Raw genomic sequence first — 22070 nt, forward strand, 5'->3', positions numbered from 1 at the left:
CATTCAAGTACTTTATACATTTATATATATCACCTCTGATCTGACCTCTAATGAATCATTCAAGTTTTCTATATGAGTCCAATTTGTAATAGTCTGTATGGTAATTAAATTTAAATTATAAACATCTATATGGATACACATGATAAATAAATCTTGATTGTCCTGAAATTGTAATGGTTGGTTAACCTTTTCAATAGATTTTGAGGAAAGATTTCTCATTCGTACTCTTCTTTCATGTGAACTTTATATATCTATAAATATCACTTCTGGTCTCTCATAAATCATTCAAGTTTCCTATGAGTTAAATTTGTAATGAACTGTGAGTCAAATTTAAATTATAAATATCTGTATGGACACACATGATAAGTGAACCTTGACTGTCCTGAAATTGTGACTGCTGATTAACCATTTTAATAGTATTAAAGAGCGATCTCTCATTCTTACTATTCTTTCATGTGAACACTCAAATACTTTATACATCTATATATTCACCTCTGGCCTCTCATAAATCATTCAAGTTTTTTATGTGAGTTAAATTTGTAATGGATTGTGAGTCAAATTTAAATTATAAATATCTGATGAACACACATGATAAATGAATTTTGATTATCCTAAAATTGTGACTGCTGGTTAATCATTTTAACAGTATTTGAGGAGAGATCTCTCATTCTTACTCTTCTTTCATGTGAACGCTCATCAGCTTTATACATCCATATAAATCACCTCTGACCTCTCATAAATCATTCAAATTCCTATGTGTTTAGCTGACAAGTTCGCTGTAAGTAGTTTTTGTCTGCAACTTCTCCGAAAATTGGAAAATGAAACAATCAATTGAATCCTTTTCTGAATGAGTTGATGTTAAATGTGAAATAGAACAAAAATATGTCGGTTAAATTATTCTTCTTTCTTATTGAGAATATTACAATTAGTAATCAAGATAACTCAACTATACATTTAAATGCAAATGACTAAATTACTCATTGTGATATGCCTTAATTAATGTTCATGAGTTATCTGGCCTTTGCTTCTGTTAAAATTGTTTCTGTTTAAAACCATTTCAATAAAAGGATTAACTTCTTGTTCCTTTTTCAGCCAGTACCATGGGTTTGAGCTCAGATTCGGAACAAGTTCCAAAGCCTGCGCGTTCAGGAGAATATGCTTCTACGCCAATCTCTGAAAATACTTTTGCTGAGTGTAATTAAACTTCTGAATTTTTCATATAATATTGCCTTTCAACAGTTTAGTTTGATTCTTGCATGTATGTGTTAATGTATGTTTATTACATGATATAGGCGTGGTGGGTGCTGAAGAAGATTCCCAAGCGAAGCAACTTCCCCAAAAGGAGATCAATCTTCCTCGCCGTTTCTCAAAGCGCCTTGCTGGAATTCAGCCTGATCCAGTGCCGGAACTGTAACAAGAAGCCGAGCACGCCGAGGTGCAGCCAAGTCTGAAAATGCAGCAAACATGTAACAGTCAACTAAGTTGTCTACTCCTGAATCGAGCAGGCAGCCGCGTATTGAGATCAGGTTACCTGTTCCAATCCAATGCTTCGTAAACCATCATTTGGCGCACTCCACACCACAGATAGCAGCAGGGATGACGCAAACCTTTCAAACACCACAGACAAAAGAAAATACTACAGAAGACGCCACGGCGCCAGGCAGGGCGGCGAAGGCAGGACAGCACCAGGCAGAGGAGCACGCAGCAGAGACAGGGCTAAGGAAGCAACAAAGAAGGGCGAGGAGAGAGCGATAATGACTGGTTTTGAGACCTTTTGTTCATCATTTTCGGAGCAACTTTGACGATGAGAGAAGAAGAATAGCAAACACAGATTATACTACTAATTTAGTATGTTTGTTGTTTAAAGAGTAAGTTATAAGGATTTGGAGTTAGAAGAACAATGACAAAATATTTATCTTTTTTTTATGTTATTTTAATTTTATTAAGAAATTAATAATTATGTTATTTGTAATTTTATATCGAATTTCTTTTAAAATTTTAGTATTTATAATTTAATTTGAATTTAATTTTTAATTTTATATTTATTAATTTATATTGAATATGAAATGATTGGATTTTATATTTATTTAAAAAATTTTAATTTTTTTACTGGTAGAGTGTAAATAAAGTAGAATTTAGAATTTTAAAGTGCAAGTAGAGTTAGAGTTGAAAAATTCTCAACCCGTAAGTAAAATAGGGTTGAGCTTCAAAAAAATTTTCAATTCACAAATAAAAATGAGATAGAGTGTAGACCATATCATATCCTATTCTATTTTAGCAGAAGTTTTTGGGATGAGTGGTATCATGACATGGTATCAGAATTCTAGATCTAAAAATTTAAGAATTTGAACTTTGGTGAACCCCAAAATCAAATTAATCTAAAGTCACCAAAAAAAATATCCTACTCTCTTTTGACTATTGTGAGTCTTATATGTAAAATTATTTTTTTATTAAAACATATCTGTTGTAAAATAAAAACAAGTCTTTTAAAAAAATGTATATTTTAGTGTTTTTTTATTTTTATTTTAAAAAATTCGTTAAATACATTAAAATTTTAAAAAAGATAATTTTTCTGTTAAAAAATATCTTTTACTAAAAATTCACATCATCACAAAAAACGTATTAATTATTAAATATCAAAATAAAAATAAATAAATACATATCGATAAAAATCAAACTATCAAAACACATATTCATTGCATATATATTATCCTCATAAACAATACCCACAAATTTATAAAGAACAAGAAGTATCTAATAGAAGAAATCGTCTATGGTAAAAAAAAACTTGAAATTGGTTCTTAATAGTTAATAGACGAGGTAAGCATATTCAATTTAGTATTTTTTTATTGGCATTGTATATAAAATTGTAAATTTATAAAGTTTGACTTTTAAGTCTTTAAATTTGTGCTTATTATAAAATGGTCTATTGAATTATGTAAAGAAAAAATAACCAAACGAAAAAGTGAAGCCTTCAAAAAAATTAAACGAGCTTTTGATAGTTTAAACGTTAAACTAAACACATTCTAAATAACTATGTTAAATACACGTAATGTGATTTTTTATAATTCAAAAGAATCATTCAAGTTTTTTATGTGAGTCAAATTTGTAATGGACTATGAGTCAAATTTAAATTATAAATATCTGTATAGATAAATATGATAAATGAATTTTGATTATCTGAAATTAAAAAAAAAAACTATTTAAAATTATAAATGATAAATATCACAAATTATTCAAGTTTTTTGTCTGAGTTAAATCTACTTAATATACTAAAATTGGGTTTTCCCCCAACTAATGAAAGTGAGGTGTCACTTTCTCGTGAACCCATTTTCCCTCCAAAATGAATACATTTAATGAATAATGCATAATTATACTAATTTAGGAAAATATTTTTATTATAATTATATAAAATTAATATTTAATGCATTATTAAACTAATTATCAATTATTAATCAAAAATATTTTTAATTATTTTAATAAATAATGCATAATTATACTAATTTAAGAAAATATCTTTATTATAATTATATAAAATCAATATTTAATACATTATTAAACTAATTATTAATCAAAAATATTTTTAAACATTTTAATTATATTATTTTAATTATATTTATATCCTTCTAATTCTTATTCATTATCCAATGATTTTATTAGTGGCAAGTTGTTAACCCGTTTATATTGATGATAATAATAATAATTTTATTAGGATAAATATCAAATTCTATTCCTAATATAAAAATATAAAATTTAATTCCTTCCATTTTTATTTTACCACTATAAAAGACCATATATGCTAGAAGAAAATATCATTCGTTTACCAATTACTCTTTCATTTGATAGCTTTTACAACAATTCTTTTTCTTCCTATTAAGCGTCATTGCAAGAAGGCAACTATCGTAGACACAAACTACCACACTCTCCAACTTTCATGCTCATCATTCGGAGCTATATAGATATGTTATCTATGAAGTATTTATAGACTATGGTGTTATCATGTATGCATAAATAAAAAATATTTTGTATTTAAATTTAAGTCATTTACCTGTTTGTAGTATATTGTAGTGTAAAATTACTTTCAATATGTGTTGTATAATGATATTATGTTCTAATTTAAGCTTTTACTTTAGAACTGTATTATGATTTTATCTCATCATTTTTTCTTAGATATCAAGTTGACGTATTTTTATTTATTATTATTATTATTATTGAAACGGATGTAATATGAAATGTACAAAAAAAAACTCTCACATTCAATTTATTTTATTGTAGTCTTCTATCTATTCTATTTATTTTTATTTTCTTCTTATTCATTTTATTTTCTTTTTAAATGTTATATAATTTATTATAATTTATACCAATCTCTTTAATATACTAAAATTGGGTTTTTTCCCAACTTATGATGGTGAGGTATCATTTTCTCGTGAATCCATTTTTCTTCCAAAATGATTGCACTATTTCTCTCTTTTAAATTTATTTTTAAAAATGATCTTTAATTGATATAATTATATTATAATTAGTATTTAATGAATACATGATACATAATTATACTAATTTAAGATAATCTCTTTATTATAATTATACTAATCTTTTTTAAATTTATTTCAGAAAATTATCTTAATTATAATTATATAACAATATTATACTTAGCATTTAATGAATAATTCATAATTATACTAATTTATAAAAATATTTCTATTATAATTATATAAAATCAATAATTAATACATTATTAACCTAATTATCAATTAAAAATATTATTAACTATTTTAATTATATTAATTTTAATTATATTGATATAATTCTATTTTTTATTCATTATCCTAAAATTTTATTAGTGACAAATTATTATTTTAATGGTGACCTATATAATAATAATAATAATAATAATAATAATAATAATAATAATAATAATAATAATAATAATAATAATAAAAAGATAGAAAATTATATTTTAGAGAAATATAAATTGGTTATTAATAATTGGTTATTAATAATGATAATTATATGATTAATTTTTAGTAATCATTAAATATATTTAATATAAATAACCAAGTTTAATTAATTAACAAATGAAAGAAAATATTATTACATGATTGTAGAAGCAACAATAAATATATATATATAACCAATTTAATATTAATAACGATAATTATCGTTATTATTCAATAATAATAATAATAATTATTTTTCCTTTTATTAAAACACTCATCTAATTGAATTAATATAAATATTTAATGAAAATAAAGGATGGATTTTTTGGCTTGAAGGATAATAAAATCAAATATTTTTAAAGATTTTAAAACTATGAGTATATATTCTTCCTATATTAATATACGCAGGTATGTTACCTCATTTTTTTTATAAATAGAAAATAATATTTATCCATTAAATTTGTTAGTTGCTCAACTGATTCATCTTATTTATTGTGATTGAGATTGATATATAATCATAAAGATTTTTTTTTCCTCCATTAATTTTAGTAAAAAAATTCATGACGTAAAATAAAATAAAATAAAGTCAGTATCTACTTTTTTCTCAATATTTTTTATATTTACGGTAAATATTAAATGTAAAAAAAATAATATTAATTATTATCACTTTTATTTATTTACATTCATAATTAAATTTAATATAATTATAGTAAGTCTCTATAATTATAACAATTTATATCTGTTACATATATAACAATTATATTATATATAATTATATATCTCCTCTTTTATATATACTTAGCAAGTATTTCTATTTATATAATCTACTTAATATATTAAAATTGAGTTTTTCTCAACTAATGAGAGTGAGGTGTAAATTCCTCCTGAATTCATTTTCCCTCCAAAATGAATGCATTTAATGAATAATGCATAATTATACTAATTTAGAAAAATATCTTTATTATAATTATATAAAATCCATATTTAATACATTATTAAACTACTTATCAATTATCAATCAAATATATTTTTAATCATTTTAATAATAATAATAATAATAATAATAATAATAATAATAATATACTTCTACTTAATATACTAAAATTGTATTTTTTTTCTAACTAATTGAAGTGAGGTGTCAATTTTTCATAAATTCATTTTTCTTCTAAAATGAAAGTACTATTCTCTCTTCTAAATTTATTTTAGAAAAATATCTTTATTATATTTATATTACAATTAATATTTAATGAATAATGTATGATTATACTAATTTAGGAAAATATATTTATTATAATTATATAAAATTAATATTTAATGCATTATCAACTAATGAAAGCGAGGTGTCAATTCTTCATGAATTTATTTTCTCTCCAAAATGAAAGTACTATTCTCTCTTCTAAATTTATTTTAGAAAAATTAAAATTCCATGCTGAATATAGGTGGCAAATTAAAAAAAATAAGCAAGTTAATGGAATCAAATCATATTTCTATAATATATATAAGAATGTATATTTTTATTATATAAAAATTGAATTTCTGCACTTCATGATGGGCGTGGCATACTTCTTAACGTGTTTCTTAATTTATTTTTTATAACTCATTAAATACAATTTATTACAGTAAATTAATTATATCAACTAATTGATTTGATTAGGTATTTAAATATCACACGATTTATTATAATTTATATCAATCAAATCATTGTAATTTATTATATCAATTATTTTAATTCATTAATTTATAAGATACATAATAACATAGATAATTTGTTACTTATACTGATTAAATACAATAAATACATGTTAATTTAGTTAAAAAAATCATTGTCTCCTATGTTTTCCTATTTATTTTTTTTAATTCATTAAATCCAATCAATTATAATAAATTAATTATATCAACTAATTAATTCAATCAATTATTTTTTAATTTATTTTTTGAATTCAATAAATTAAATAAAATTAATTATACTAATTATTTGTATTAACTAATTGATTTGATTAATTCTTAAAAATATTTTCATTTAATTTATTTTATTTATTAAAATATAACTAATTAGTTATTTAATTTTATTAGGATAAATATCAAATTCTATTTCTAATATAAAAATAAAAAATTTTATTCCTTCTATTTTTATTTTACCACTATAAAAGACCATATATGCTAGAAGAAAATATCATTCATTTACCAATTACTCTTTCATTGAGTAGTTTTTACAACAATTCTTTTTCTTCCTATGAGGCGTCGTCACAAGAAGGCAACTATCATGGACACAAATCAGTATACACTCTTCAACTCCCGTACTCATCATTCAGAGCAATATATGATATGTTATCCATTAAGCATTTATAGACCATGGTGTTATCATGTATGCATAAATAAATAAAAAATTCGTAATTAAGTTTAAGTCATTTATCTATTTTTGTGGTATATTATAGTGTGAAATTACTTTCAATTTGTGTTGTGCAATGATATTATGGTTTAATTTAAACTTTTATTTTAGAATTGTGTTATGATTTTATCTCATCATTTTCTCTTAGATATTAAGTTAATGTATTTTTATTTATTATTATTGAAGCGGATGTGATATAAAATTTGTAAAAAAAAAAAAACTCACATTCAATTTATTTTATTGTAGTCTTCTATTCTTCTATTTCTTTTTATTTTTTATTTATTTTATTTTCTTTTTAAATATCATATAATTTATTATAATTTATACTAATTAATTAATTATAATTTATTATATCAGTTAGTTTAATTCATTAATTTATAATATATATGATAAAATAGATCATTTATTACTTATATGTTTATTTTTCTAAAATCTAAATCTAAATAATTATATTTTCAGTTTTTGTTATGAACAAAATATTATTAATAATGAATAATAATTAACTACTCATACTTTTAATCAAAGTGTTTAGATGATTTTTATATTTATTAATATTAATTATTGATTATTTTTTCATAAATAAATTATATTATAATTTTATGTTAGTTCATAATTAATTAATGATTAATGTTCATAAAGCTATGTTACTCTAAATTTTATATTTTATAAATATTTTATTTAAATATAATTTTTTTAACATAAAAATGTATTATTTTTAATAATATTATAATTTTATATTTTTTAATTATTCTAAATGAATATTTTTTCAAATACTAATTAAAGCCATTCTTCCCTTTACTTTTACTAATCTATTATCTAACTATTATATAAAATTAAAATCGTATTAATGAATTTAATATTAAAGTTAATTTGGCTTTTTATTATTTAGAGTGTTTTTCAATTAATAATTTTATACGCTTTACTTTTTTTTCAGTTTTATTTTGAATTTTAATTTAGTACTCAAAGGTAGTGAAATTCCATTGATACTGAAATAAAGTTACAAAAGAGTCCATATGGTAGAATAAGTAAAATAATATGATACCTACGTTGCAACATTCAAATGAAACAACTTAGGATCTAAAATGTTTATCTTTCTCTTTCTCGCCGTCTATTATATTATCTATTCTATATCTATTCTATTATGTAAAAATCAAATTTTTACCTTTAATGATAGAATCAACGTAGCATGCTTCTGCTTTATTTTGTTTAACTCATTAGAGACAATTCATTATGATGAATTAATTATATCAACTAATTGATTTGAATAGATATTTAAGTATCACACAATTTAAAATTATGTATATTAATTATTTGATTTAATTTTTATGATATATAAATTTAAGAAATAAATTAAAATAAGATAATTGGGTATGACATTATTTTAATATTGTAGTGTGAAATTAAAATAAGATAATTGGGTATCACATTATTTTTATTATAATTAGTATTTAATAAAATAATGCATAATTATAATAATTTAGAAAATTAAAATAAAGTCTAATAATTTATCTTCCGACTGCATACATATGTAGAATAACTTTTAAGAAGGAGTCATGTATAGTAAATACGGTTGATGATTGTAAAACTGTATACTAACATTGATATAATATTATTTCAGGTATATGTTTTGCAGGCATCAAAGAAAAGTGTTGAGTTATTTTTTAGTAGATTTAAATTATTTATTGTTTATTAGAGAATTTTGTGAATTAGAATTTTTTAATAATTTATTATTTATTTTGAATTAATTTTGATATGTTCTTACTTAACAATAAAACAACATATAAAAATTTGTTGAGTTTAAGTATTATTAAGTTATTTATGGTTACATTGAGTATATATATTTGATTTATTGAAAAAAGTAGATTACTAAAACCAATTAATAACTATTTTAGAGTTAATATATTTAATACTAGATTAAGAAAAAACAAATAATACATAACATATTATAGTTTTATTAATCAAATTATTATAATTTAAATTATCTTAACAAAATAATTTAAAATTATAATTTCAATCTTATCACGTGCATGGCACGGGTTAATACACTTGTTTGTAATTAATTGTGAGTCAAATTTAAATTATGAATATCTGTATGGACACACATGATAAATGAACTTTGACGGTCCTAAAATTTAAAAAAAAAATAGCTATTTGAAATTATAATGATAAATATTACCTTTGACTTCTCATACATCATTCAAGTTCTCTATCCGAGTCAAATTTGTAATGGACTGCGAGTTCGATTTTAATAACTATGTCAACTACACTTAATGTGTAACGTGACTTTTCATAATTCAAAAGTAAGAACCATTCAAGTTTTTTATGTGAGTCAAATTTGAATTATACATATCTGTATGAACACACATGATAAATAAATTTTGACTATCATGAAATTAGAAAAATAGCTATTTGAAATTATAAATGATAAATATCACCTCTGACCTCTCATGAATCATTCAAGTTTCCTATCTGAGTCAAATTTGTAATGGACTGCGAGTCCAGTTTTAATAACTATGCCAAATATACGTAATGTGACTTTTCATAATTCAAAAGTAAGAACCATTCAAATTTTTTATACGAGTCAAATTTGGAATGGATTGTGAGTCAAAATTAAATTATAAATATCTGTATGGACACACATAATAAATGAACTTTGATAGTCCTAAAATTAAAAAAAAATAGCTATTTAAAATTATAAACGATAAATATCACCCCCCTTTCATGAATCATTCAAGTTTCCTATTTGAGTCAATTTTGCAATGGACTGTGAGTCAAATTTGAATTATAAATATCTGTATGGACACACATGATAAACATAACTGTCCTGAAATTGTGACTACTAGTTAACCTTTTCAACAATATTTGAGGAGAGATCTCTCATTCTTACTCTTCTTTTCATATGAACATTCAAGTACTTTATACATCTATATATATCACTTCTGACCTCTCATGAATCATTCAAGTTTTTAATGTAAGTCAAATTTGTAATGGACTATATGTTAATCAAATTTGAATTATAAATATCTGTAAGGACACACATGATAAATAAATCTTGACTGTTTTGAAATTGTAATGGTTGGTTAACCTTTTTAATAGTATTTGAGGAGAGATCTCTCATTCTTACTCTTCTTTTATGTGAACACTCAAGTGCTTTATACATTTATATATAATTATATATCACTTCTGGTCTCTCATGAATTATTCAAATTTTCTATGTGAGTTAAATTTGTAATGGACTGTGAGTCAAATTTAAATTATAAATATCTGTATGGACACACATGATAAGTGAACTTTGACCGTCCTAAAATTGTGACTGCTGATTAACTTTTTTAATAATATTGAAGAGAGATCTCTCATTCTTACTCTTCACATGTGAACAATCAAATGCTTTATACATCTATAAATATATATATATCACCTCTGCCTCTCATAAATCATTCAAATTTTTTATGTGAATTAAATTTGTAATAGACTGAATCAAATTTAAATTATAAATATCTGATGGACACACATGATAAATGAACTTTGATTGTCCTAAATTTGTAACTGCTGGTTAATTTTTTCAACCGTATTTGAGAACAGATCTTTCATTCTTACTCTTCTTTCAAGTGAACGCTCAAGTGCTTTATACATTCATATATATTACCTCTGAATCTCTCATAAATCATTCAAGTTCCTATGTGTTTCGCTGACAAGTTCCCTGTAAGCACTTTTTTGTCTGCAACATCTCCGAAAATTGGAAAATGAAACAATCAATTGAATCCTTTTTGAATGAGTTGATGTTAAATGTGAAATAGAACAAAAATATGTCGGTTAAATTATTCTTCTTTCTTATTGAGAATATTACAATTAGTAATCAAGATAACTCAACTATACATTTAAATGCAAATGACTAAATTACTCATTGTGATATGCCTTAATTAATGTTCATGAGTTATCTGGCCTTTGCTTCTGTTAAAATGTTTCTGTTTAAAACCATTTCAATAAAAAGATTTATAGTTGATTAACTTGTTGTTTACTTGTTCCTTTTTCAGCCAATACCATGGGTTTGAGCTCAGATTCGGAACAAGTTCCAAAGCCTGCGCGTTCAGGAGAATATGCTTCTACGCCAATCTCTGAAAATACTTTTGCTGAGTGTAATTAAACTTCTAAATTTTTCATATAATATTGCCTTTCAACAGTTTAGTTTGATTCTTGCATGTATGTATCAATGTATGTAAACCTCATTTGAGATCAGGTTACCTTTTCCAGTCCAATGCTTCGTAAACCATCATTTGGCGCACTCCACACCACAGATAGCAGCAGGGATGCCGCAAACCTTTCATATTTAAGTATTTCATATTTTATAAACATACTAATAAATAAAAAATATAAAATTAAATTTATATTAAAATTAAAAATAATAAAATAATAATAAATTCAAGTTAAAATTACAAAAAAAAAAACTTGAATTTGATCTCCATCAGTTTTATTATACATGTATAATAATTTTAATTGCATACCATAATATATTAGAAATACGAGTAAGTTGGATAAGATTAAAACTAAACTCACATCCAACTCTACTTATAATTTAACTGACTTCGCTCTCAACTGACTAATTACAAGTTAAATTACCAACATTATTCAAACGAATTAGGTCGAATTGAATACTCTCAGATAGAATTTAGATTGGTTTGTGTATTCTTTTATATATATATATATGTATTCAATTTGCATTGTTATTATTTTAATTTGTCATCTATTATATTATAAGTTGATTAAATAAAAATAATAATAATAACTGAATTCTTACCTGATTCATGGCCTAAAGATTAAAATCAAAATTTTGATATTCAAGGATTATTGCATTACGAGTTTGGCTAGTCTATATACATTTTAATTTTTACTATAAAAATATACATTTAAAATGGGATAATAGATTATCTTTTTAAATTATAGATTTAGTTTATTTATTTGTCTGTTTAAATAAATATTAAAAATTTAAATTTTATTAATTAATTAATAATAAATTTTTAAATAAAATTTTGATTTACGATAAATAAATTATTGTATTAGAAAAAATATCGTAAAAAAAAACTTGTTAATAATGCGAATCGAAAATTTACGGATTTAAATGGTATAAATTATGGTTTAAACAGATTGTTCTACAAATCATGTTCCTTATACTCGGCTCTATTTGCAATCAATACGTTGATAATTAAATGAGATTCCCCTTACCAAAAAAAAAAAAAAAAAAAGGAGAGATTCCAGTGGAAATTGCATGAAAATGCTCTAGTATTGTCCCATGACACTTGTCAATTGTCATTCTCATAATCATGCAATTCACATATGGTCTATGGAGTCATCTCCGTCCATAGAAGTAGTTCCATAGGCAGCAGGATGCCATCAATGGACACTCATGTCATGTCATTACTATTATTTTTCAAAAATATATACTAAATACATGATTTTTCATAATTTAAAAAACAATAATTTTATTATTTTTCAAACGAACTCTTATTCATATTTATAATGAATTATGAGTCAAATTTAAATAATAAATATCTGTATAAATACATATAATAAATGAATTTTGAGTGTCTTAAAATTATAATTTTTTGTTAATCTTTTTAACAGTATTTAAAGAGAAATATTTTATTTTTATTCTTCTTTTATGTGAATACTCAAATACTTTATATATCTATATATATCACTTTTTGCCTCTCATAAATCATTTAAGTTTCCTATGTAAATCAAATTTGTAATGAATTATGAGTCAAATTTAAATTATAAATATCTGTATGAATACACATGATAAATATTTATATGGACATACATAATAAATGAATCTTGACCGTCTTGAAATTGTGACTGTTGGTTAATCTTTTCAACAGTATTTGAGAAGAGATCTCTCATTCTTACTCTTCTTTCATGTGAACACTCAAGTGCTTTATACCTCTATATATATTACTTCTGATCTCTCATGAATCATTCAAGTTCTATACGTGAGTCAAATTTGTAATAGATTGTGAGTCAAATTTAAATTATAAATATCTGTATGGACACACATGATAAATGAATCTTGACTGTCTTAAAGTTGTGGTTGCTGGTTAATCTTTTCAATAGTATTCGAAGAGAGATCTCTCATTGTTATTCTCCTTTCATGTGAACACTGAAGTACTTATATATATCTATATATCACCTCTGACCTTTCATAAATTATTCAAATTTCTTATGTGAGTCAAATTTATAATGAATTGTGAGTCAAATTTAAATTATAAATATCTGTATTAATACACATCATAAATGAATCTTAACTGTTTTAAAATTGTGATTGTTTGATTAACCTTTTTAACAATATTTAAAAAAAAATCTCATTCTTACATTTCTTTTATGTAAATACTCAAATACTTTATACATCTATATATATCACCTCTAATCTTTCATAAATCATTTAAGTTCTCTCTGTATTTTGCTGACAAGTTCCCTGTAAGCATTTTTTGTCTGCAACATCTCCAAAAATTGGAAAATGAAACAATCAATTGAATCCATTGTGAATGAGTTGATGATAAATGTGAAAATGAAGAAAAATAGATCGGTTAGATTATTCTTCTTTTTTATTGAGAATATTACAATTAAGAATCAAGATAACTCAATTATACATTTAAATGCAAATGACTAATTAAATTACTCATTGTGATATATCCTACTCTTTTGATGCCTTAATTAATGTTCATTAGTTATCTGGCCTTTGCTTCTGTTTGTAAATATGTAAATATGAGTTTACTTTGGTACCTTAGTGTACTTTGGGAATACTTATGTATGTTTATATGTATATATATATTCTTTGGTCAGCCTTAATTTCGCAGGCTGAGTCAAGAGCTAGTTATGTTGTTCCCTTGGCTTTCCTTTTCTCTCTTATTTATCTTTATCTCTTCCTTTTAGGTTTCTTAACACGCAAGTAATTCGATTCCTCGAGCGTTGCGCTTTTCTTTTTGCGAATTTGTTTTACCCGTTTTTCAAGGCTCCTAGTTGAGTATCTTTTTCCTTATTATTATGTATATATTTTTACTTTTAGAAGTCGTAATACCATACTATCTCAGTCTTATGACTTAAGCATAAGATTAAGTATAGTAGAGTGTTACAGAAACTAAGATTTCTGATGCCCCACATTTATACAAAGCACCTATAACACTAATATTAAAGAAGATCACCATTTTCTTTTTCATATATAAAAAAATTTCTGTAAAATAACTTATATAAATAATTTCTCTCGCATTTTATAAGTTACTAAACTTTTAGTACCAGATTTTTATCTTTAGTAAAAAATTTTGACTTATTACCTACCAATTTATCACCCGTTCGATCCATTAACCTACACATTGCCACAACGAAAGCAATATAAAAATAGTTTGTTTTATTAATATGGTGATTTCTTCCAAACCCATGACAATTTTGTGGGTAAGTTACCCTTGCACATGTGTCATCATCTCAGCCATTGATTAAAAAAATTTTCAACCTTGCATTAATGCATTCATTGGTTATAGCAAAAGCTTTTAATGAACATATACTATAATAGATACTACATTAATTACAGTATATACATACTGTATATTATATTGGGGAACATTTGCAATTATAATTTCTACTATCTAACTTATTTTTCATTTTAAAAAGTACCCTCCATCTCTTCCTGATATTCAACATGCATCTCTCAGAAATTGAAAAACACACCTCCAACAGTGAAATTTCTTATCCTAGTACCCACTATCCAACCCTGTTTGGTTTTTTCGCTTTCGTTCAGTGTTACACCAGAGAGTAATCCACCCAGCGTCCATTTAGCAAGATTGATCTCCTTCGAGTAACAGGAGCCGAAACTGGTACTCTGGTTCCGTCGGCTAGGCATCGACGTCAATTGAGGAGATGGCGAATGCTAAACTGATGTGGCTCCAGTATTCAAAATTTGTTACTGAACTTCTGCTTTTGACGAAACTGTGGCTGGTGGAAGCTGGGTTACCATCTCCATTTTTTTGCTGACTTCGAATTAGGTGCGTTGGATTAGGTAAGGTCACCTCCCTTCGGGAGTGTATTTTTTATCCGTTCAAGCTCAACCTTTGGTTGTCATCAAGGTATGTCCGATTAAGTTTTTTTGTTAATCCAGATTAGTTTAATTTTGATGATAGTCTATGCCTTTTCAACGGTTCTCTGTTTACGGTATTGGGTTGCTATTCTGGAATTTGGAAATAAAGTAACATTGTCCAGCTCTATGCTGTGGCTAGGTTTGGGGAATTGAAATTAAAACCTAATACTGGAGTCGTAAACAATTAGGTTAGTTTAATTGGATTTGGTTCATTTAATTTTACATGCAGCTTAGTTTAGCTTCCCTTCGTTGCTGCCATTGGCTCTGTTTATTGACATTTTTGGGTAAAATTATGGCAGGGGTTATATTATGTCCATAAACGAGGATGATGTGAAGAATGATTCTGATAATGATTTGGGTGATGATTTCGATTATCAACCGAATGCAGAAGACGATGCTGAAGACGACCATGTGGATTTGCTGGATTCTACTAGCAAGAGTGAAGAAGTTTGTGGTGTAAAAAGAATAGCAGATTTAATGGTGGAGGATATTTGGAACCTGGAGTTTAGGACAGAGGATGAGGCCTGCCAGTTTTATAACGCTTATTCTTGTTGGCATAGATTTATAATGAGGAAGGACGACGTGGTTAGGGATAATCAAGGTAGAATCATTAGCAGGCAACTTGTTTGCAACAAAGAGGGCTGGAGGAATATGAGGTATCTCGATCTGGATGATAGATCAAGGGAGGCAAGGTCACTAACGTGAACCAAGTGTCCAGCTCGGCTTAGGGTAAAGCTTGACTACGGCTGCGGTAGATGGAAGGTATCATGTTTTGTCGAATCTCACAACCACGATCTGACGCCACCCCAATTTGCGCATCTGGTTCCGGCCAATCGTCGTCTCACTGTCACCGATAAAGTCCAAGTGGAAAATCTTCATAATTTTGGTGTCAAGACCTGCCATATTATGGGGTATATTGCGTTCCAGAAGGGTGGATATCGTCATGCTGGCTTCACACGCAAAGATTTGTACAACCACATTGATTGTTATCGTCGGTCAAAGGTTAGAAACGGGGATGCCAATGCGGCAATAAACTATTTGATTGGCAAGTCAAACAACAATCCGCTGTTCTTTGGAAAGTATACGTTCACTTGTGACGAAAGGCTCGAGCATATTTTTTGGGCAGATGGGCAGTCAATTATCGACTATCACTGTTTTGGAGATATTGTTGCCTTTGATTCAACCTACAAGAAGAATAAATACAACAAGCCTTTGGTCATTTTCTCTGGATGCACTCATCACGGGCAGACTGTTATCTTCGGCTCCGGCCTACTATCCGACGAAACCACAGAGACGTATAAGTGGTTGTTGGAAACCTTTGTTGAAGCGATGAGTGGAAAAAGTCCAAAAGCAGTAATAACTGACGGAGACCTTGCCATGCGAGATGCAATCAAGAATGTTCTGCCTGATGCGACCCATCGGTTATGCGGCTGGCATCTGCAGAGAAATGCATGTGAAAATATAAAGAATCCTAATTTCCTGCGCGATTTTAAGGGTCTTATATACGACAACAACGACCAGAGAGACTTTGATCAGAGATTGGCAGCCATTTTGGATAAGCACAACCTTGTTGGCAGTACCTGGATGGAAAAGACATACGAAACTCGTGAGATGTGGTCCCATTATTTCCTCCGGGATAAGTTTTTCGGTTACATAAGGACGACATCACAGTGTGAAGGTATAAATTCTCTCATCAGATTCTATGTTAATCGCAAGAACACCCTCATTGACTTCATGCATAACCTGGATAGGGCCTTAAAGGAGTATAGAAACAACGAATTAATAGCTGACTTTAAGTCTTAGTGCTCAGAGCCAGTGATGATTACCTCATTGGAGGTATATGAAAGATCTGCATCATGTTATTTCACGCGAAACATTTTCAAGGAAATTCGTAATGAGATTCAGAGGGCAGGGGCTTTGAATATAACGGTACTAAGCACAACCTTGGACAAGGTAGAGTTCAGTGTGACTGCTCTCGGAGACCCGGCCAAAGATCGACGGGTGGAAGTTGATAGAGGTAAGAATCTGTTCTCGTGCTCGTGCAAGCTGTTTGAATCACGTGGTATTCCCTGTAGTCATATCTTCTGTGCCATGAAGTTCGAAAACATACTTGAGTTACCAGATTCGTTGATATACAAAAGGTGGACAAAGAATGCAAAGAACGAATTTATTAGCACAGAAATGCCTGTGAATGATGACATCGAAAGGGTCTTAAAGTTTCGAGTTGGAGCATTGGCATCGAATTGCAACAAGCTGTGTGATATTGCCTGCAAGGATGTTGCAGACTTTGATGAAGTCCAGTCTGAACTTGTCAATTTAGTTATCCGCCTGCAGTCACGCAAACAAGGCAAGTCAACTCCTAATGTTAACGTGGAAGGCATCAACGATCCCTTTGTTGTCAAAAGCAAAGGAGCCCCTTCCAAGAGGTCTTCTTGGAGGAAGAAGAGATCATGCTCTAATTGCCACAAGTACGGTCATTACTACAAGCGCTGTCCAGATCTGATGCAGCATAGTGTGGAAGGTAACCCTCGCGATCGATCATACGACAATGCATCAGCCAAGGACTAGGTTTTAGTCCAGAAATGTTTGCTAATTCTTTGAGGTCGTTCTCAATTAAGTCCGAACACCACTCAGGACCTAATACCAAGGTACGATTTGTTTATTCTAAATAGACTCCTGCTGTGAAAATCTTGTTCGGTGTGTGTCCTTTTAAAAACCATTAAACTATGTGAATGCTCCTCTGTTTGGGCAGCCTTTTAAAAAGGGTGGAACTAGGAAGTTTACGGCGACAGGTATGAAGAACCGGAAGGGTAAAGACAACACTTTTGTCGAGGTAATTTTTTTGAATATAAACATCTAATTTCTGTGTCATGAACTGGGTAAATTAATGAAGATCTCCTTCTTCTTGTCTAAAAAAAAATTTATAAAACAGCGGAGCCTCCGTGAAAGCAGCGAATCCATTGACATCGCGTCCACGAATGGTGTTTTCAATAAAAATCTTGACTCGTTAACACATGTGTGATGCGTAAAACTCCTTTTAACCACTTTGCGATGAATGACCATTATGGTTGTATGCATTATTATAGTTTCTGATTGGGGATTATGATGTTATCAGCAGGTGAAGGAGTCACAGCAGGACAAGAGACATTCATTCACGAACTATGAATTCGATAATGATGTCATTGATGATAAATGTGACACACGACATGTGCAGATCGATGTCCGAGATCAGTTACCATCGTCACTCCCTTGTGGCAACAAACAAGGATCGTACATGGCATTGTTCGCGTCGATGCATAGGACGCTTTGACCATTTCAAGGAATTAGTCTTCTGAATTTAGTGCAATGCAAGTATAATTGGTTCTAATATGCATGTGTTTTGCTTACATTGTTGTAGTTTAGTTGCAGTTTATTGTGGTTGCATTTGGGGTAAGGACTTCCTACCATTGTGGTTATGCAATACAGTTGAAAAAATAGAGCTGTGTTAATTGATTTTTTTCCTTTCTTAGTGCATTTAATTTACCAACCAAATTATTAAATTGAATGGGTTGTATTCTCCAAGGTTGAATTGTTCATACATGGTTTTAAATCTCTTTTGTAACGTTGAGATTGTGAATCTACTTTGTTATTATGGATTTCCTATATTCATTGAAAATTTTATTTAAGGGGAAATGGCACACTGTGTATGAAAGCAGTTTGAAATATATATAGACATATGAAGCAGAAGATTCGTAAACACAAACACATTTCTATTCGCTCATATCATAGTTTCGATTATTAGGTTCAATAACATTTTGATGTTGTTAGAGTCTTACATACTGACAGAATTTAACATTAGGAACAATAAATGTTTGAAACAATGTGGACATTTCCTTTAAGTTGTACAATAGCGAATCTTTCTATGTTATCAGCTACTTGACTACGGCATGACTTTACTTTGATAGGCAAGATTTTCCTTCCTGGGATTAAGAGCTTGAATGTTTCCAAAATGTAGTCATCCAGCATCGGTAACATTGTTGACTATTATGACCTGATATTAAGAAAACTCATCACGACAACTATACACAATAGATGAATAAAAAAAATCAATTAATTCAGTAAACCTGAAAAAAAAGGATCCACGAAACTGCTACTTACCCTTTAGCCTTTAGGTTCTAGGTTCTTCATCAATTTCCTTTCCCAGTGTTCTACCTACATACACAACAACAGCCTATGTTAAATATAAGTATATAAATTCAAAGAAATACATCACATGGACCAACCATCCATTAGTCGGATTCTTTTAATAGCTCTACTGCATGCACCCAAACACCATCCGGGACACTTGTACTCTAAATTAGAAAAAAGAAGCATTTTTTTTACCTCTAGACGGATATCTTCCGTGGGAAAATGAATCGGTACCGCAGCACAAGTGCCTAAGTTGGTTTGGGAATGATACTTCTCGTTTTCACCATCTTCCTGAACTCTTGGGGGAGAAGCAACGTCATCTGTTCCCTTTGCGCATCCTCGTCGTGCATTGAGATGAGATATCTTTAGTTAATATTTTGCTTTTTTCTTCCGTGCAGAAGTATGTGGAAAAGGTTCAACGGTCGTAAGTACAACCGTTCGTGAAACATAGACGGATTTCCGCTACGTATGAAAATTATGAATTACTCAAGACAAAACCCAAGGCAGTATTATCGAGGTCTGTAGCCGATGACATGTTGTCGAACTTTAATTTAGTGTGTCAAGCCGACTACAGAAGACGTTCCTTGTTCGGCTAAGTGGGAAGGAGTTTCAACTCCAATTTTGTCGGAGCTACCAACAGGTGACGGAATAAAAGTCAGACGGAGGAAGGTAGATGATAGTATTTGGTTGAATGAAGGTTGGTATGCACTTCCTGAGTTCTTAAGACTAAAGCATGGATATTTTGTGGTTTTCAAGTACATGCTGAATCCGTATACGAATTAATTGTGATCCACTCTGACTGATGCAAAGAATGACTAGTCAAGTTTGAAATGTTTTCATAACGACCAGCAGGAAGTGATACGGAAAATCATTTCCCACATCCCGGTGCTCGTGATGGAAACGGATCAACCTCGAAAATTCAATCATCGGTTCACTCAGTAGGGTCACAAGGAATTCATCATGGATTTACCAGTGCACAAAAAAAACAACAAAATACCCATGCCTTAGCGCTAAGAAACCAACAACTCCATACCAACTTTCATTCAAACAGACACGAGCATCTATATTTTTTCTTAGTCAAACCTTTTTCCCGTCACCCGCTGGTACCTCCGACAATATTGTGTTAAAAGAGCCTAACCAAGTAACTCTGAAAATTTTATTCACATTACAACCATCACGCCATTGTCTTACCTTCATAGTCAGATTTGTTGGCTGCTTTGGGTTCGGGTATTGAGTAGCTTCCTTCAATACGATTGCTTCCGGCGACACCTGTGACCGCAGTTTCCAGCATCCGAACGGCGATGGCAACCCCATGGCTGTCAATTTCATCGACCAACGTGCATCTTGGATCACAAAAGTCCACCCAGCAACACTTGGAATGAACACTGCTTCCCGAACACAATCTAAAATCCCAGACAGACACATCAGGTATAAAACACTCAATAAGTCATTCATCAAATCAATTATAAACATTAACAACCATGTTCCAACAAAATCATGTCCAAATACATCACCTAATATAATGAATTCACAAATTATTCCATAAACCGAGAAGAACTTACTATCGTATCGACGATAGAGCCACTTTGATTTAGCGAGAAACAACCCATCCTGTGAGACGATACAGGGCATCCACGATACTACCGCTAATTGTGACGATTTGTGGAATTAGGGAAAACCTCAACCGAACGAGCGTTGATGGGGTTGAAGACAATCTGCCCATTTGTAGAACCCTTGCTTGGTGTTGGATAGAGTGATCTTGGATGTGGATAAAGTCTTATCTCATTAGGATCGGCAATTTGTGGTTCTCGTTCTTCTCTTCCAGATCCACCTCTTCTTATCTATGCTCTGGACCTGCAAAATGAAACCACATGACCCCCACTGCAAAGTGAATAAGCCCACACCACCCATTGGCCCAACTACCTTAAACAAGTCCACCGCTGAAGACCAAGAACAAAAAACACAACGCAATAACACAGCCCACGTACCACTTATTGGAACCACGTAGCTTTACTCCATCAGCCGGCTCCCCCATCAACAAAATTGGCAGGCAAGCTTGCAGAGCTCTGCCAAGCATGTCCCCTGCATCCACCATCCTCGCCACTTGTCAACATCCCATTCAATCTGTATCCTTTAATCTGTACCATATAATTGCCCCCTTAAGAAATAAAAAAAGGCACACACTGCATGCTAGACCAGTGGCCCAGCTGAGATCCAAGCCCAACCACAATAAATTACCCACCCTTGAGTCATTAAAAGAAACAACGGTTGGGCTATTTTACTCATTGATTGGGCCGAATTAAGTTTTTACTATTCTGTTCATGTATGAAAAAGAAAAACATTTTTCATTAAACCAAGTTAAAAAAAAAACTGGTGACATACGGCTTCATTCAAACATTACCGGTGTTTTCATCTTTCTCGATTTACTTTTTTTTTCTTTAACATTTTAAGGTCA

General features: G+C 28.9%; 1 protein-coding gene across 1 annotated transcript; it reads left to right on the top strand.

Annotated features, from left to right (window-relative positions):
• The first annotated feature begins 15231 nt into the window (after positions 1 to 15231).
• On the top strand, positions 15232 to 17251 carry LOC112720901 (protein FAR1-RELATED SEQUENCE 5-like). The gene is made up of 3 exons (XM_025771991.1): positions 15232 to 15320; positions 15748 to 16104; positions 16204 to 17251. The coding sequence occupies exons 1-3, from the start codon at positions 15232 to 15234 to the stop codon at positions 17249 to 17251; spliced, it is 1494 nt and encodes a 497-aa protein (XP_025627776.1).
• The last annotated feature ends 4819 nt before the right edge of the window (positions 17252 to 22070 follow it).

This window comes from Arachis hypogaea, chromosome 11, assembly GCF_003086295.3.
Source record: "Arachis hypogaea cultivar Tifrunner chromosome 11, arahy.Tifrunner.gnm2.J5K5, whole genome shotgun sequence".
Classification (NCBI taxonomy): Eukaryota; Viridiplantae; Streptophyta; class Magnoliopsida; order Fabales; family Fabaceae; genus Arachis; species Arachis hypogaea.

What these genes read in the sequence shown, in the direction of transcription:
- LOC112720901 (XM_025771991.1), top strand. Translation starts at nt 15,232, where the DNA reads ATGGCGAATGCTAAACTGATGTGGCTCCAGTATTCAAAATTTGTTACT. An exon ending in CTGTGGCTGGTGGAAGCTGG is followed by an intron (nt 15,321 to 15,747) that starts GTTACCATCTCC and finishes AAATTATGGCAG; the next exon opens with GGGTTATATTATGTCCATAA. An exon ending in GAGGGCTGGAGGAATATGAG is followed by an intron (nt 16,105 to 16,203) that starts GTATCTCGATCT and finishes CGGCTGCGGTAG; the next exon opens with ATGGAAGGTATCATGTTTTG.